We start from the raw sequence: 17,437 nt of genomic DNA, 5'->3' as shown, positions 1-17,437 counted from the left end.
CAGTACCACACAGTCTGTGTGCATATGGAATATGTTGATATAGATGTTTTCTTGATCCTTTTCTCTGGCATGGAAGAGACTTACTGTCCAGCTACTAGTTCTTCCTGTTTGTTTATTGTTAAAACATGGGTATCAGCAAACTGGCCAGTCTACCTAAATTTTCTATGATGTTAAACCTTGCATTTCAAAAGCCTGCTATAGAGTGCTGAAACTTACCAGGTTTTTCTTTATCAGACTTTAGTTTTTAAATAAACATACTTGGGCATTCAAATTTTATTCAACATGTTGATATCTGGGTACCTAAAAATAGTTCACACAGTAGGCACAACATATAAATATTTTGTCAAAACTTAGTCTTAACCATAGTCTGTTGTTGGCATCTTCAAGAAGCAAAAATTTGTGTTTAGCAGTGCCAGTGCATTATTATGAGTTTTGTTGTTCATGCAAAGTTACTGTTTCAAGTGAATGTAGCTGCAGCTCTTGGCAGAATGATTTTGCTGGAAGCTAATAAACCTAAGTGTAGAAGCAACTGTATGGGATATAAGAATTTTCACATTCTGTAAACTGCTGTTCAGATGTATTAGAAATAACAATGAACACAGTTATTTGTGATATTCTCCACAAGGAAAAAAGAGAGAGGTCTTGAAATGCTTGGAAAAAAAAATCATTCTCTTTGTAATTGACCAATATTTGGAAATACTCTTTGGTTCCCCGTACATGCTGGTCTCTGTATCCATGAGATTAAAATCCAAAGAGTAAAGACCTTCAATTAGTCAACATCAAGGTTTGCGTCGATTGTGTTGCAGGTGCGTTGATTCCATTGAAGCTCGACATTAGCGCACATGTGTCCTATTTCTGAGTAACTTAAAACATGGAGACTCTGTGAGGAAATACTGGATGAGAGAGAATGTCTGGCTGGAAGAAACATCAGAAACATCAGTCTCAAAAAAAGGTGTAAGACTGTCTACACAGGAAGGTAGGCTGTCTCCCCTGAAGACCTTTCTTTACCCCTTATAAGAAAGATGGCGTTTTCTTTCCTTGATGTGGAAAGCTAAAGGATATAAAGGACGTTGCAACTGTTTTTATAGTTAGATGTCATCTGCAAACTACTGGTGGATTATATAAAGAAGTGAAAAACACTTAGTTCCACTCTAATTCTTTCTACATTTTAAGATGAAACAACTCTTTAAGATCAACCAAGGAGTACAGCCTTTTGTTTTGCTGCCTCTGTCAGTTTAGTTTTTGAGAGAAAGTAGTGTCTCTGAGTTCAGATTCTAGGAGTGGAAGTCTGGTAAGTGGACTCATTTAGGATCTGGTTAATAGCTGGTACTTTCACATCAAAAGATACTATCTCTGATATATAACTGTATTTTAAAGGAGGAGTTGGGAAATTTTAAAATAAGTGGAGGAAGGAGAAGGATGAGAAACTGTTTCAGGTGGTGCCAGGATTTTATACTTCCACTCTCTAGTGAGAATGAGTAGTGTAAAACATGTTGGTGACTGATCGTTTGGGTCTCTGAGTTAACATGTAAGCCAAGAGCTGACAAACATAGCACCTCATTTATCAGTTTCTCATAAAGAGCACTTTTTTGGTGGAAAAGGATGGTCTCTGGCCTACCCTGTGAATAATTGCTCCAAATACCATTTTGAAGACCCATAAGTATTCCTGACAGCTCTGGTCACAGTAGTTCCTACTGGTACTCTGTTGCTATGAAGTTGTTTGCTTTCTTTTGTTTATACAGTCCCCAGGCTTATCCAAGAGCTTTCAGAACTAATTGCTGTGGAAAACAGTTTTGCGTGTGTTGGCCACAGTGACATTTTAGAGCACTGGTTAACTCTAAAAGAGTTTGTTTTTATATAAGTGTCTTAAAACCTTTCAATACAACCTTGTATTGCCGTTGGGAACTTACTTATTCCATTATGTCAACAGTTTTATGAATGTATCATTAAAAGGAATATTAGCAAAATTGAAGTCAAGTGCTCTAAAATTAGAAAATATTTTTTGTCTAAGTATGCATTACAGAAAGTCTCTAGTTGCCTTATCAGGTGAATACTTCTTACTTGATTTCTTTCATTGATGACTCAGTGGATGAAGCTATTCTTTGTATCTTTTGTTTTCTAACGTAAACCTTGTGTTTTTATACTGCGATCTCATCCAAATTTTGTTTTGTTTGGTAGTTTTCTTGTATGCTGTTCAGTGGCTCATGTCACATCTTACAAGATACTAATCTTGACACAGTGTAATAAAGATAGGGGAAATATTATCCACATTTCACATATTTGAAACAGGTAGTAAGGTGTCAAGGCCAAATTTTGCTGGCATTGGTTATATAACCCAGAAGCTATGGTTTCAGAGTTTTTGACCTTCAGTAGCTTGCATTGACCTCAGATGATGTGGAATGCTCAAAACTTCAGAAAATCTGGTTCTAGATGTTTTATGGCAGTATGGAAATGAATATAAAATCTGTTTTGTGGGTGCCAGTAGCTTCATATAACCTCATCCCATTTCTTTCTCTGCTTCATTCACTGTCTGGTGTATATTATACGTGGCAAGGCCTCTTTAGTAAAAATATACCATGATTAAACATTTTACATAATGTTGCTGGGGAACTTGATTTCCAACACTTATTTGAGAGTGGGTCCTTGATTTGTACCTTACAACCTGTTGCCTTTAGTGTAAATCAGAGACATCACTGGCAGTAGAACAGAAACTCGCTTAGCCAGCTGGTCATTTCTGGCTTTGAAGCATTGTTTTTTCCTTCCATACTACTCTCATTATATCAAGAAAAAGTATCTGCCATTTTACCATATCAAATAACTATTTGCAGTTTGCTATTAAGTGTTGATTAATTTGGGGTGGGGTGGAGTGATTTGAAAAGATAGGTAAACTTCAAATCCTTATGCCTCCCTATAGAGTGCTTTCCTAGCATGACTTTACAATTTATAACTATAGAAATCTGTTTCATAAGGCTTTGTCATCTCTATAATAGTGTGTCTGGGAAAGTAATATCCCATTTATAGCCTGTTTATCCATTTGAATTAATTCCAGAAGGAAGAGGTCTGATACATTTAAACAATGTGCAGGACTGGGTACTTTTTAGAGGCTTCATTTTAGGTACTTGGAGATAGCAGATAACTGGACAGTCTTATCTAAATTATACATAGATTTCAGTATAGACTGTCATGTTGAAGTTGCATAGCTTCCTTTGAAAATGCAGTGCTTGGAAGCATGAAAACAGAGGAGAAACTAAAGAATCAAGCCTTTAACAGTGTTATGTGCAGTCCCTGAGCTTCTGTTTTATGTATGTGTCTGTGTGTTTGTTTTGTACATTTTACAGCTTGACCACTATGGGATAATTTTCATGGGGAAAGTAAGTCTCTGTTCTGACTGTAGTATTTCTGTCCTGCTGAGTCTGTGGTTCCTGCCTAAAAGTTTTCTAAATTGTGTAACTTCTCATTGATAGTCTTAAATTGCTAATTTGTGTTTGCTTTCACTTCAAAAAAATTATAGCAGATGCAAGAAATTAATTCCAAAATGCTGGTCGAATTTGTTAATTTTTGCTAAAATGATACAGTGTTCATACTTCAAAGTATTCTGTAGCTTTAGTATAGGCACTGCATTTGCTACACCTATTCTGCAGCCAATATACATTTTCTTTGAAGTGTCTTTGAATAAGTACCAGTTCTGAGGCCAGTTACACGATTTTGATACAGTCTCATTATACTGATAGTAGTAGTTAAACGTGTGGTTGAATTTGAAACAAATTTTCATTACCCTAGTCATGCTTTTATTTTCTTAATGGAAAGATGCTAGAGTTCCTCAACAAGATTTGAGCCTTACTGACACTTCCCAGCAAGAAACAGCCTTATGAAAGTTAAGATCTCACTTCCAAGTCTGGCTGAATTCTGCATTTCTCCATTCGAGATGGTATTGTGGTAGTATCCCAGTTGTTGAGATGCCTTACCAGGTTGTTTATAAAGATATTCAAAGAACATTGCTTTTAAAATGACTTTGGGGGTTTGTTTTAATATTTAACTTACTACATTTGAAACTTTTTTTTTTAATGCGAGACTGATCTTGTACTTCTGATATTGTTCCACAGCTTCAAACAATCGTGCAGTTACACTTTGATGTGTAAACATATGCATGCTGGACCTTTCCAACACAGCAGTATATTTTTTAATGAAGAATGTTCTTTCTGTGACTTAGTTGCCATTCTGCTTGAGTAGTCTGTTCTCTACAGAGCTAGTGTACAGGGCTGTTTTTCCTGTACTGATAGTTCTGTCCTCCAAGAATAACTCCCATGTGCAAAGCCCGTTACATACAGGACAAAATAATTTGCAGCGCGGCTCTCAAGACAAAAAATGGTTAATGCATTCACACATGACTGAAGTGTTGCATGGTTTGGTCTAAATTGCAAAACAATTGCAATGTGTATAATATGCTACTAATATTATAAATTTCCAGTTTATTACACTTGCACATAGTATGCCCTGAAAAAAAACCTGTCTTAGCTGAGCAAGTGTACAAAATACATAGAGTCCACCATGTTACAAGTTACGTTTTGAATGAGGATTACAAACTAAAAGTCGTTTAGATAAATGGAGGATTTTTTTTTTTCCTGGAATTAAGTATTTCAAATTGTCTGTACCTTCAGTAGTGGTATTGACATCAGAAAAAAGCAGCACTTGTTTTTCAGGAGCAGCTGTGCCAGTGCCAGCAACAGTGAACAGCAAAAGTAGTCTTTGCTTATGCAGAGAGTTTTAGCGTTGTCTTGAGAGATTGCTCAGAATAAAATTTGATAGTATGAGGTCAAGTGCATGCACATTACACACACAGGTTTATTGCTGTGCAGCTGTAGTGTTTAGGAAGACATCATGTAGTTTCCTGGCAATGATGCACATAAGTCACCTCCAAACCTAATTTAAGGAAAAAAAGGTGCTCTAGCTTGATTTTAATTAATTTAAAATACTGAAGGTATCTGACTCTGTATTGGATGTGTTGTATATTTATAAGTGATCAGGAGTCATTAATGGAAGGGTTTGGTTGTAAGAAACTAAATGTAAAAGAAAATATAAAGAACTAATAAAGCTCTTGTATCTCATTCTTTCTATGATAAAACAATGTCTTCTCAAACTTCTGTACGGTGTATATCAGCTCTAAATGCACAGATTGTTAGGAAGGCTACTTTCTTTGCCACTTGTGAAACACATGGACTGGTTGCTTACATGGTCAGGAGTAAAGGAAACATTTAACTTCCCAGGTTTGGGTTTTTTTCTTCTGTTTGTGGTGGGTTTTTGTTTTGCTTTGTTTTTAATGTGGTATTGCAGAGCTAATGCATTGTGTGGCTAGACAGTCCTAGTAGCTCTCTAGTGAAATTCCTGACAACACAATTTGAGGAATGCTGGAGTTAGTCACTAACCAAGATATACCATTGGATTACAGTTATAGAAAAGTAAATAGTAAAAATTTTTCATGGCTTGTGCCAAGATGACAAGTTGCAAGCTGACAGAAGGTGTTTCTGCAGTCGCTTGAAGTTGACTGGAGAGTAGCTCCCCACTGAAAGATGATGAGGGATTTTGTGCAGCTACTTAGCAGGTTAGATCAAGAAATGGATCTGACTGAAAACTCACTGACATTTCTTGGCAGTTAACACTTAGGTCAACGTAAAGTGATTGTGAAACTTCCCTTTAGATATGTGTTTTAGAGGTAGTGACAGATTTTGTCCCATTATCCTGTGTACGAGAGCACACATTTAACAGTGCTTTTCTTAGGGAAGCGGAAGTGAGTATTCATGGCCAGTTGATTGCTTTATAAATGAAGCTACTTCTGCATTTGAACTATTAGTGTCAAAACAACATTTTCTTTGTGTGTTATGCAAAATAAACAGTGATGCTGCTCTCACAGAGACAAATTGGAGTCTATATATGTCTAAGATTCATAAGAAAACTGAGGAGGTTTTTATTAAGGAGGGGACAATTTGTTCTTTGTTATCCCATTTCTGCTTTCACAGCATGAGGTTGTAAAATAGTTCTTAGTTGATTATCATTTTTATTCCACTCAAAAATGTTAGCCATACGCTAAAATATAAACTAGGGAAATTGTCTCTGTAGGAGGCTGAATAGTCTTTTACAGTGGGAGTAATTTATATAAATAGTCTCTTTTTATGGGCTTATTCTGTGGTTCATACCTTACCTGGTGCCATTAAACTATATCAGTTATAAAATAAGCTGTGGAGCAGAAGCTTTTCAAGTGACACTAAGGAAACTTGTTGCATTTATATACCCCTTCCTTGAATAAAATTAGAAGTGTTCAAATACTTGTATACCCTCTTCTTGTCTTCTTCTTTACACTGATAAACCTGGAATGTCATTATCTCGTATTTAGAAGTAGCTAGATGGGGCATTTTTGAAATGCTGAAGGAACGTTGCTTAAAAAAAATTTACCAGAGTGAGGCTTGCTAAAGAGCTTTTTTAGTTTTTCTATGAACTGTTTAGGATATCAAGAGTTAACACTGCTGAGATCTTAGATATTCTTTTAGTTAATTTTTTAGTAGTAAGCCATAAGAAATGGAATTTCTTCGTTAGGTGATTGCCCATATGCACCTTCCTGCATGGATACACTGTATGAGCTAAACTCGGACCTTTTGTGCAGTGCAAATGTGCCAGCTGGCTCACATTTTGTATGCTCTGTTCTCTGCCTCAGTAAAAAGCACATCTCAATTCATGCCGCTCACCTCTTGGCTCTAGATGGAACTGCTGCTTGTTTTTGTTAGGCTGTAGTGAAACTTTTTTTCTAATTAATTTGTAGTTGCCTTTTTTAAAAATTTTTCTAGTTTGAATTTTTGAGGGTTTTTTTTTTGAGTTGATTGTCAGTTTCTTTATTTGAAACTTCCTTCCCCTCAGTATTTTCACCTAGAAAGTTATGTTTATTTGCCTGGAATGAAATACCATTATGTGATAAGGCTATACTAGGTGTGATACAATAATCAAAAGTGTGCCCCTGTAACCTCAAAAAATCTCCATTCGTAAGTATCTTTCAGAACTGAAGGTTCAGATCTAAGTCTCCGTGTTTGTGAAGATGGAGACTCCAGGTTGCAGTTTTACATCTTGGGCAAGAGCCTAACTGGCTCCGAGCAGGATCCTCCTGTGCAATGCCCCCTAGGAACCTTAGTGAGGTCCAAGTTCCTTGCCAAGCTGTATGCCCGTGTCTTACCCATCACAAGTAATTGCAGAAGCCTTTAAAGGGAGGCTATGAAGACGCCTCTGTGAGCAGAGGGAGTTTTGAAAGAAAATCCATCAGGAAATAGCTATTTTGGAGGATGTTCTTGTTTGTGCCATTATTGTATCAGAGCTTTTTTTTAGCTCTACAGTGTTTCTGAGGAAGCTGCCATTTAACGTGATGCTGAGAGGAAGCTCAAAAACCAATTCTTTGCATCATTCCCCTTCATTATCTTGAGGGTTCAACTCCTGCAGCTTTCAGCTTTATAGTGTTGCCTGGTTGTGTGTGTGTGTGTATGTGTAAATACCACTGTCTCATGCACAGACTGGTGATAGAGGCAACCCAGCCCTGAGTTTGTTTTCATCCCAACTCAGAAAGGGATGGTTTGGTACTGCTTTTATTTGTGTGGCACAGATCAGGCACAAGCCCTGATTAGACTGCTATCAAAGGCCTATTCTCCAGAAATGTGAGCCAGCAGCTGCTTTCTATCTTTCCTGTTTTAACTCTGGTACCAAGTTCATAGATGTTCTCCAGGGGCCATTGATCTTGCCTCTTTGAGCACCTTTGTCTGTTAGGTAACCTGTCAGGGTAGCTTAAGACTCCAAATATTGGCATAGTGCTTTTGTGGACAATTTTTTTTCTTTTTATCAATTTCCCCCAAGGAATTTAGAGTATTCTTTCAGGGTATGCAGTAGATACTTGTTTTTCTCTTGTGAAAGATATTCCTAATAATTTGGTCACAAGGATTCTATCTGTTAATGCCAACATGGTTTTTCTCTGGCCCAGGGCAAACACCTTGCCGCTACTACTGTTGAAAGACTTTTATAGTTTCTGTCATTCAAGTTGCTGTCCAGTCTGTATCTATCCATCTTTTCCAGAACATGATGACTTTTCTGAAGTTCTACTACAGTTGTTTTCCTTTGTGAACTCTATAACTAAGCAAGTTGCAAATGGTTCCTAGATCTTTTGATAAGTGCAGCTGTTTTTCAAATTTTCACATAGCTATTATGTAGTAAGATACATAGATATTATCAAAGGGTTTTTAAAAAATCTAGTCGACATCTCTTCTGCTCTGCTGAAAAAATGGTGTCTCAAACTCCAGCTCAGCCTCATTTTCCTGGATAAGAAATGTTCTTACTCAGGGAACCCGAAAGCTTTGTTCAAGTGCTACTAGCTTTTACTATGTTGGTAGTGGGAATTACTGTCAAAGTTGAATTATACTTTGAGATGGAAACAAAGGGATTGATTTATTTAGCTTTGAGACATATTTCTGCTGCCCATTAAGGTGGAATTTTTGGGTCTCCAGGAGTCGTCTTTTTCAAATAAGTAGTCATCTGATTCAAGGGAAGTTTGCTTCGTCAATTACAAAAAGAGAAAATTGCTTCATTGGCTGTGGTAAGCAACAGTAGTGCTATGCAGATCTGTATGGGTAGGTAAAATACAGATTTCTGTACTGGGAACACAAATACATGTAGTTGTCATTTAACTATATTTTTAAAGCAAAGATTGCAGAAAATATGTAAATTTTGTGTAGTACTTCACCAGTCGTAATGTTCACAGTGGAAAAAAGGTTTTTTTAATATAAATTACCTGATACAGTACAGAACTGTAAGTAGTGACTAGTTATTCTGTAACAAATTTCAGTTCTCTTAAATAACAATATGCAAAATATTTAAATAGATTTCAGTAATATAAATGACCTTGTTCCTGTCTACTCTCTGCTTTTACTCTTCCACACCGTTTTGTCTCCTCTTTGTTGCTTTGTTCAAGGCATGTCTCATTTCTGCAAATATGCACGAACTTTGCATTTGGAAAGTCCTCTCCTATAGTAACAGTGATTTTTATTCTTATAAAATGAAGCATGTCTATCAAAAATATTTCTGGGACTTGCCTGAAGATTCTGCACTAATGCATACCTAAAACAGGTACAAATTTTCTTAACATAGAAAGACCTTTGTATCTGTATCTACAGGTCAGTAGCATATTTTGTTGTTCAGGCAGTTTTACGGATGCACCTTGAAACCTTTACATCTCAGGAGCAGTATTGAAATTTTCTTTCTGGTTGTTTGCCTTTGAGAACAGTGTGGACAGGACTCTAATCATACCCCGGGAGTCCAGAAGGCAGTGGCTCAAACCTGTGCTGAATGTTAAATATGCGGATTGCTTCAGGAACTGGCTACAGTATCTTTTAATCTTTGTGCAATAGAAACACTAATAATTTCTTACTGATTTACAATTGTCATACAATTACAATAACTGAAAAAATACTTAAATTTAGTGATTGTGACTGATAAATTAACAAGCTTAATCTTTTTAAAAAAGAAATAGGCTATTAAATGTAGTAGCTTAATTCTGGCCACTATATAGTATGCTGCAAAACCTTTATGTTATCGATATTGAGAAGTATATTCAATTCCTTTTCTTACAGTTGTGGTTTCATTGAAGAATGAAATACAGTATTCTTCTTTGGAAGGTTGTCATTGAAACAAAAGTCTATTATAAAATATTTTGCCCAAGCACTGTAATAATAGGATATATTATTAATTTAGTAATTTAATGTTCATAGTAATAAACCCAGAGAGTTTCTGATCCTTTTCTTTGAAAAATTTGAATCTTTGCTCTGTGCTGGTGGGCTCTTGGCTTCAACTACATCTTCTTCCACTAAATATTTCTCTTCATCCTTGTTCCATGTGTTTTCCTCTTAAAATACTTTCCCTATTGCTTTCGTCTTTACTTTTATTTCGTTGTCATTCCATTCAACTTATATGGAATTGGAGTAAAGAAGAAAAAGTTTGGAACTAGCAGTTAGACTATTGTAGTCCTAACATCCCATTTTCCATCCACTTGTTGTTTGTTCTTTTGTGTGTGTGATATTCCTCTTTCTCTCTTTGTCTATCTTATCAGAGATTTCTGTGGCAGGAGTCGTTTGGTATATGGTATGATGTAGCCCAGTTTTCCATTGATGACTAGTCCATAGGTGCCACCATAATAGCTGTGATTGACGATAAAAGAATTCTAGACATCAACCATTTATCAGGAAAACAATTTCCCCTTATACTGTCCCTTACAAAAGAGGATATGATATACTTTGCAGTATTGATGCTCTGATGAGTAAAAGATAATGCTCAAAGAACAAAGTAGTCCAGAATTGGGGCTTGAGTAAATTTTTTTCTTTTTACTTACAGTAAACAAATTAAAAAATATATATATATACACATATAAAAGATGTGGATGTGTATGCACACACAGTTGTGTATGTATGATGGTTATTCTAGTTTCAGTTTGTATTTCTCAGCTACTCAGATGAAGACAACTCAAAGTTATGAAACGATCCTTGCAATGAAAATAAATTGCAAAGGAATAGACCAAAGACCATTCCAGCTTTTGTGGGGTTTTTGCTTCTAGTACAAAGTGTGTAAGATACATTCTTAACTTTAAAGATTATTACAACAGTCAAGAATCTGTTTATGAGCACATGCAATTTTAAACTTAATATGAGGCAGAAGAGGGAGAAATATATAAACATTACTATTTCGCACACTGTGGAAAAATGAGTGTTTCACCAGCTTGTGCTAATGAGGGAGATTTCATGCTGCTTAGCTCATTGTTCTTTCCTAATGTAATTGAAGCTGTAGATAGTGACCTATGAAAAGGTTTGGGGGGTGGTTCTTTTTTTTTTTTTTTTTTTTTTTTTTTTTTTTTCCAGAGTAAGACATGAAGGCTTCTTCATGTTGCAAGTAAAGAGATGTTTCCACCAGTAGCATACATTTAGTCTCTATGGTATATGGTAGCCTTGGAATTGGGTCCATTCTTGTCATAGCAAAACCCAAGATTTGTTAATGACTTATGTTACGGTTTTGTAATACCTTAAGCTTTTTCAGGATACAGGGCAATGAAATGACTAAAACTTTTTTTTTCTGGAATAGTACGATTTGAAATTAACTCATGGCCAGTATTATGGTATTATTTCCAGATATTTCAATTTGACTTTTAAAAAATTTTAAATGATGTTCATGAAGAATTCTGTAGTGTTTTTTAGAAATACTGAAATTTTAATATCTTTAAGATGACAATGGTAAGTCTAGAATACAGATAAGAGATGAAAAATCCAAGAGACAGATTTCACTGCTTAAATTGTAGTTAATTTGAACACAGAAATTGGAGTAGCTAAGGACAGTTCGTATTTCTGGAGTATTTGTTGTGCCCTGAAGTGGCATGTGACCCTAGAGTTATTTTCCTAATTTACTAGCAAGAGACTGAAGCAAACAACATAAGTGTAAAAAAAGGAAAAAAATGAATTTCTGAGTGAGTAGTCACAGGAAACAGAAATATCATCTATTTTCATCAAGAATGTCTGCAGTAACCTAATTTTATCTAATTACCTGATTTACATTTTTTTGTAGTTGTTGCTTTCACTGAATACTTGCAGTATTTTCCAAGTACATTGCTCAAGCTACTTCTCAGAATGGCAATTTCAGCATACTTCCTTGGATTGTAGAAGCCAAAACCACTGCAGAGTTCTGAATTTGGAAGAACTTAGCATCTTGTAAAACATGCTGTAGTTTGGTATCATCAGTCACATCAGGATTAGAGGGTTTGATTTCACTGTTGCTATAAGCTGGCTGAAGACCTTTCCACAAGCAAAAGCGGTTTTCTCACCTCCTCACTGCCCCAGGTCTGCCCATTGCCAACTCCCTTGTTATGCTGGAAAAAGCAAGTGAGTGTCTGTACACGGAGGTGGAGCAGGGTAGTAAATCAGTCATAACCCTGCAAACAGTCACTAGCCCTGACCCAGCTCAGGGAGCAGCCACGTGTGGCCCAGGGATGGTGGGACTGTTCTTTTGGTGGCAGCATGGTCTTTGTCCAGCTGTGAGACTGTACTCCGAAAGTCCTCACAGTCATGCAAAAATTGGTATCAATGTTCACAGTTTGGTTTGGGAGGCTTTTCTGTCTGTGTTTTTCAAAGAAATGAAGGGTTTTTTTCCTTTACACATGGTTCGTTTTCAGTCTAGCAAAGCTGGCTGATCACAGCAGGAATTTGAGTTTATTAGCAGCCAGAAGAGGATAAGTCTGGGAGTACTGTGAAGTTGCAGTGAAAAGCAGCAAGGAAATACATCCTCTTCTGTTCTACATGTATACTGCAAGCCTGCTATCTGAAGAGATGATTACTTCAGCACTTGAATTTATTTTAGAAAAGGAAATTTTCAAGGATTTTATGAGGATGTTTAAGGTTTCTTTTAGCAAACAGATCTGTGAGACCAGAGAGCAATGTAATTCAGTTACTTGCCTTTGTCTGTTTACTCATGACTTCTTAACATTCCTTTATCATTATGAAATTATTTGAAGTCTAATAATACTTTTATATACTTGATGAGGGTTTTTTTTTTTACCAGAAACTAGTATTTCTCATGAAATTTGCCCAGAGCTGTCCAGAATGAGCCTGTCTATTTATAAATTTTATTACACTTTTGAGACATTCACGCTGGTCGCATGTGATTTGAGCGTGTCAACTTCCCTGCTCTCTTTGAAACAAACATTTGGCTTTTCTTGCCTATCATGCCGAATTAGATTAAATAAAGTAGCACCCGTCAGATTGAAAACTTTGATTTTCTAGAACAAGGTTTATTTTCCCTCCTGTAAGAAGTGTATCTTTAAGTGGTGTTGCATGCTTTATGAAATCCTACTTTTTTTCTAATTTTACTGACTCTCCCCAATATTTATGGATTTTTTCTTTCAAATAACTTTTTTTTTCTCCACCTAGGATCATCTTTCTTTTATCTGTTGAGGTTTTAGGTGAAATCTATAGTTGGTAAAAATCTAGTTGGTGAATGTAGCCATCCCTGTGCTCACAGTGAGATCCTATTTTTTTAAGTCCCTTCAGCATCTTGAATATATATACATGGATTATATTTCTTTCTTTTTTGGTTCTGTTCTTATTTCCTTGAGAAGCAGGTTACTTGCTAGACTTGGCAGGCACATGTAAAATGATGAATTGGAACAGTTCATTGTTATGAAATGTACAGATACTAACATTTGTATTGTTAATGTCAAACTTGTACAGCGTAAAATTAAAACTGTATGCCTGAATTTTGGGTCTTCCATCTTGCAGTGATCAACAAGTGAGATCATTGACAAGGTCTGATTTCAGAAAGTATTAGCCTTAAATCAATCAAATTTATTTATTTTTATTTTGTAATATAAAAGGATGCACCCAGTATTCTAGGCAGCAATACAACATAAAAAAATTCTTCTGTAGTAGTACATATCAGCCAGCCAGAAAACCACAGAAGTCTTTTCTATTTCGTTATTGTTATGAGAAGTTCATGCTCAGTGTTCTCCAAAACACCTTTGTTAAATTGCTTCAATTTGTACAGTTAAAAACTAATATTAAAAAAAAAGGGCCCAGCCCTCCTCCCCCCAAAAATACATACAAGTTACGATCAAATGCACTTAATTAATTTTTGTCAGCTTATTGCTGAAAATAGTGATACCCGTTTCCCTTCCATTATCATTTAAAATGGGAGATCAAAGATAGCTTGTGAAAGGTGAGGTGAATTATATGAGGATACCTCAAATATTGTTCTAAAGTAACTATTTTAATATTGATTCTCAAATTTGTCCAATATTTTTAGTGATATATTTGTTAATTTATGTATATGCAATAGTAAAGCAAATCTTTTAAGTTGATACTTTTTATATGTAGGTTTCCACAATCCAAGACCTTGTTACTGGTTATGAAGCCTCTTTGAAAATTTGTGACCTTTTTAGTCCTTGTGGTAAGTTTCTATAGACTTATGTTAATTTACACTGTGGTTACTAATACTGTTTATATAGCAGTTATCAGTAATTGTTGGAGTGCTGCTACTTTTTGCAAGAAAGTAGTCATTGCAACTTTCAGTAAATGAATACATTATAGCAAATATTTGCTAAATTTTCCATGCTTTTTTTGTGTATATTTTTCAAATGAAGGCTTCAACCTTACAGGTTACTGTAATTTTGTCTGTTTTGTTGCAGAAAATGGAGAAAAAGAGCCCCCAACGACACTACTTTGGGTTCGGTATTTCCTGGCACAGCACTTTGACAAACTTGGCCAGTGTTCTTTGGCCTTGGATTACATTAATGCTGCAATTGCAAGCACTCCAACATTAATAGAACTGTTCTATTTAAAAGCAAAAATTTACAAGGTAAAAAGCTAATTTAGACACTTGGAGTAAATAATTAAAAAAAAAAAAGGGCCCCTATTAAATTAGTGTGAATGTGTGGATAGTATTTCAATTTGTGATGATTGTGGGCATTAGTTTTGGCGTGGGTTTCTTTTTCTGCACTGTTCTGTCAGTATGAAGATGAAAACCCTTTTGTTTTGTTAGATTTTGCAGAGCAAGTCACAACTTGTAGCAAATTGTTATTTTGAAAAAATCCCTGGGAGGTGACGGGGAGGAGAGAGAAGTAATAATACAGCATTTTTGCTATTTTTTAGGGGAGAAATACCAGTAACTAGATTTCAGGAGTTAGTCAAAATCAGGTTTATACTGAAAGTTAACTATTCACTTTCTCTCAAACAGCATGTAGGTAATCTCAAGGAAGCTGCCAAATGGATGGATGAAGCACAGTCTTTGGATACTGCAGACAGATTTATCAATTCTAAATGTGCAAAATATATGCTGCGGGCAAATATGGTGAAAGATGCAGAAGAGATGTGTTCTAAATTCACTAGGGTAAGGTAGATTGCTTTAATGAAGAGAAAGTTTTTGTTTGCCTCTGACACTGTATTTTTCACTCTGCTAAATTTATCTTTTTAAAAAGTGTCCATTGCTAAGGTATACTTGTCATAACTTACATTTAGTAGTAAATAACTGTATGTAGAGACCCAGTAAATGTTGAACAAATGGTTGTTCAAAAATACTTTTCCAGAAATTTTTGCAGTGCCATAATTGTAAGTACCTCTCTGGAAATGTATCTGATGGATATTTTGTTTGCAAAAGCTGCTGTTTTCCGGTAATACAATCTGAGCTAACCGTACAGGAATGTGCAAGCTACAATATATATTATGATTTAACTTCAACATACGTATAATTGGGACTTGAACATTTCATTCTTTAGTGCTACAGAATAAAATTTTATAAAGAAAATCCCGTTCTTAGAAGGCAGGGTAAGCACTTTGAATTCTATAATCTTTTTGACTTTGAACAAAATTTAGATAGGCCAGGTTTCCATAACATTTATGTAACTAAATATGAAGACAGCTAGTTTGTGGGATTTCCTGGTGCACATGCATAAATTAGACTCCTTAATTCTTCTTAATTTCAAGTGAGGAAACATTTGAAAGTGAATCTGAGCTTTCTAGTTATGTGTAGGAACCCTTGAAAATTTGACTACTAGAACTCAACATGTATTCTTGGCTGACTTGCCAGTGCAAGAAGTGCAGAACCCTACCATAGGTGCCTGCAGTAAGTTAGGACAAATCTCATCCTAAACAATTTATATGAAAAATTAAATGTTGTGAGTTGAACTGTTTTTTCCCTCTAGTATAAAAACGGTTTTGAGAATTGTGGCCAGCATTTTTGATAATATGTTTACTTTGCTCCCAGTTTATTTGTTCTTGATCTCGAACACTGAAATTGTAAAGAATAGATCATAGTTCTTTTTTTTTTCTCCCCCTCATAAAATATCAAGTTTAAATCTAACTTTATTTAGACTAGCAAACTAGTTCTAAACAAATTTAGAAAGTCTTGAGACTACAGGACAAAGCAGTAAGTGTATTTGTGGATTTTTAGACTAGTGGATGAAACTTCTCTGACAAAGGAAAAACAACAAAAAAGTTAGCTAATCATGAAGACTTTCCAAAATAGTATTGTTTTCTGCCTCCAAATTATAAAAGTAGGACTGCATGTATAAGCATGAGTTAATTTAAATAGAGAGGGAGAGAGAGATTCTTAGGCTGTTCAGATAATTATTTATCAAATGATTTAAATCTATTCCTTTGTGTTTTGAGGAGCATAGAGTATCACAGGTATTACCCTCAGTAGTTTGGAGATTACAGCCATTTTATATTATATTCCAAGTAGTTGAAGGATTGTTTCCTTCTAACAGTCTGAAACTAGTAGCCAAGAAAGGAGTAGCTGGTAAATTATAATGACAAAAAGTGATAATGACACTTATTTCAGGAAGGGACATCTGCTATGGAAAACCTAAATGAGATGCAGTGTATGTGGTTCCAGACTGAATGTGCTGCAGCTTATCAAAGGCTAGGAAAGTATGGTGATGCCTTGAAAAAATGTCACGAAGTAGAAAGGGTAAGTAGGTACTCTTCCCCAATATTTCTCATACATTAATGAAAATAGTTGCTGATGTAATCAGCATGATTTTCTTTGCATATAAAATTTCTAGGATAATGATTTTTAAAACAGGTTAGTAATCGATGTTTTAATGTTATATATAACAGATCTTGCTCTTGGCTGCTATTTGCAAAATTATTATTTGAAGTAAAAAAGATTGAACTTAAAATGACACGTCTCCTATCTAAAACTATTTGTGCATTAACTTTATGCTGTCTTTTGCTAATTGTTTTTTTATCAGAACAATCACATTTCATTTTGTTTTTAAAGAGTCTTTTAATAATCTCATTGTATTTTTTTACAAGCAAAAGGAGATTTTCCTGGGTGATTTTTTTCCCTACTGACAGGCTCTCTTGGACAATCAATATTATCAAAATATTTCTATGCTTGTTCAATATTGCCTGTAAATAATTATCAGTTGTTACTTTATTATTTATTTTTAATTAAATGGAGATGAAGTAAGCCAGGGTAATGCCTAAGACTTATTTTGGTTTTTCTTCCTTGAAGCATTTTTTTGAGATAACAGATGATCAATTTGACTTCCACACATACTGCATGAGAAAGATGACTCTTCGTGCCTATGTAGACCTTTTGAGATTAGAAGATGTGCTCAGGAAACATACCTTCTATTTCAAGGCTGCTCGATCAGCAATTGAAATCTACTTGAAGCTACATGATAATCCTCTTACCAATGAAAGCAAAGAACAAGAAGTAAATTCAGGTATGTAGACCATAGTGGAGGCTCATATGTGTATGGCACAAATAAAAACTTATTAAGCTACGTAAGTTATGTGCTATAGAATCAGTATCTGTTGTAATGTGCACAAGTTTTTCGATTTTTCTGTCTTTTACGATTTGATTAGTAACTGAAAAGAGATTG

The 17,437-nt window shown here is 35.3% G+C and overlaps 1 protein-coding gene across 3 annotated transcripts in view; it reads left to right on the top strand.

Moving 5' to 3' along the window:
• The window catches only part of NAA16 (N-alpha-acetyltransferase 16, NatA auxiliary subunit), a 76,363-nt gene that overhangs the window by 49,000 nt on the left and 9,926 nt on the right, over positions 1–17,437 (top strand). For all 3 annotated transcript variants that reach the window (XM_067292488.1, XM_067292492.1, XM_067292493.1), the window contains 5 exons: positions 13,926–13,998; positions 14,237–14,406; positions 14,785–14,937; positions 16,387–16,515; positions 17,065–17,278. In XM_067292488.1, the coding sequence (XP_067148589.1) occupies positions 13,926–13,998; positions 14,237–14,406; positions 14,785–14,937; positions 16,387–16,515; positions 17,065–17,278 (739 nt within the window). The remainder of the gene's footprint in view (positions 1–13,925; positions 13,999–14,236; positions 14,407–14,784; positions 14,938–16,386; positions 16,516–17,064; positions 17,279–17,437) is intronic.

Source organism: Apteryx mantelli, chromosome 1 (genome assembly GCF_036417845.1).
Source record: "Apteryx mantelli isolate bAptMan1 chromosome 1, bAptMan1.hap1, whole genome shotgun sequence".
Lineage (NCBI taxonomy): Eukaryota > Metazoa > Chordata > Aves > Apterygiformes > Apterygidae > Apteryx > Apteryx mantelli.
This window is presented reverse-complemented; position numbering and strand designations above follow the sequence as displayed.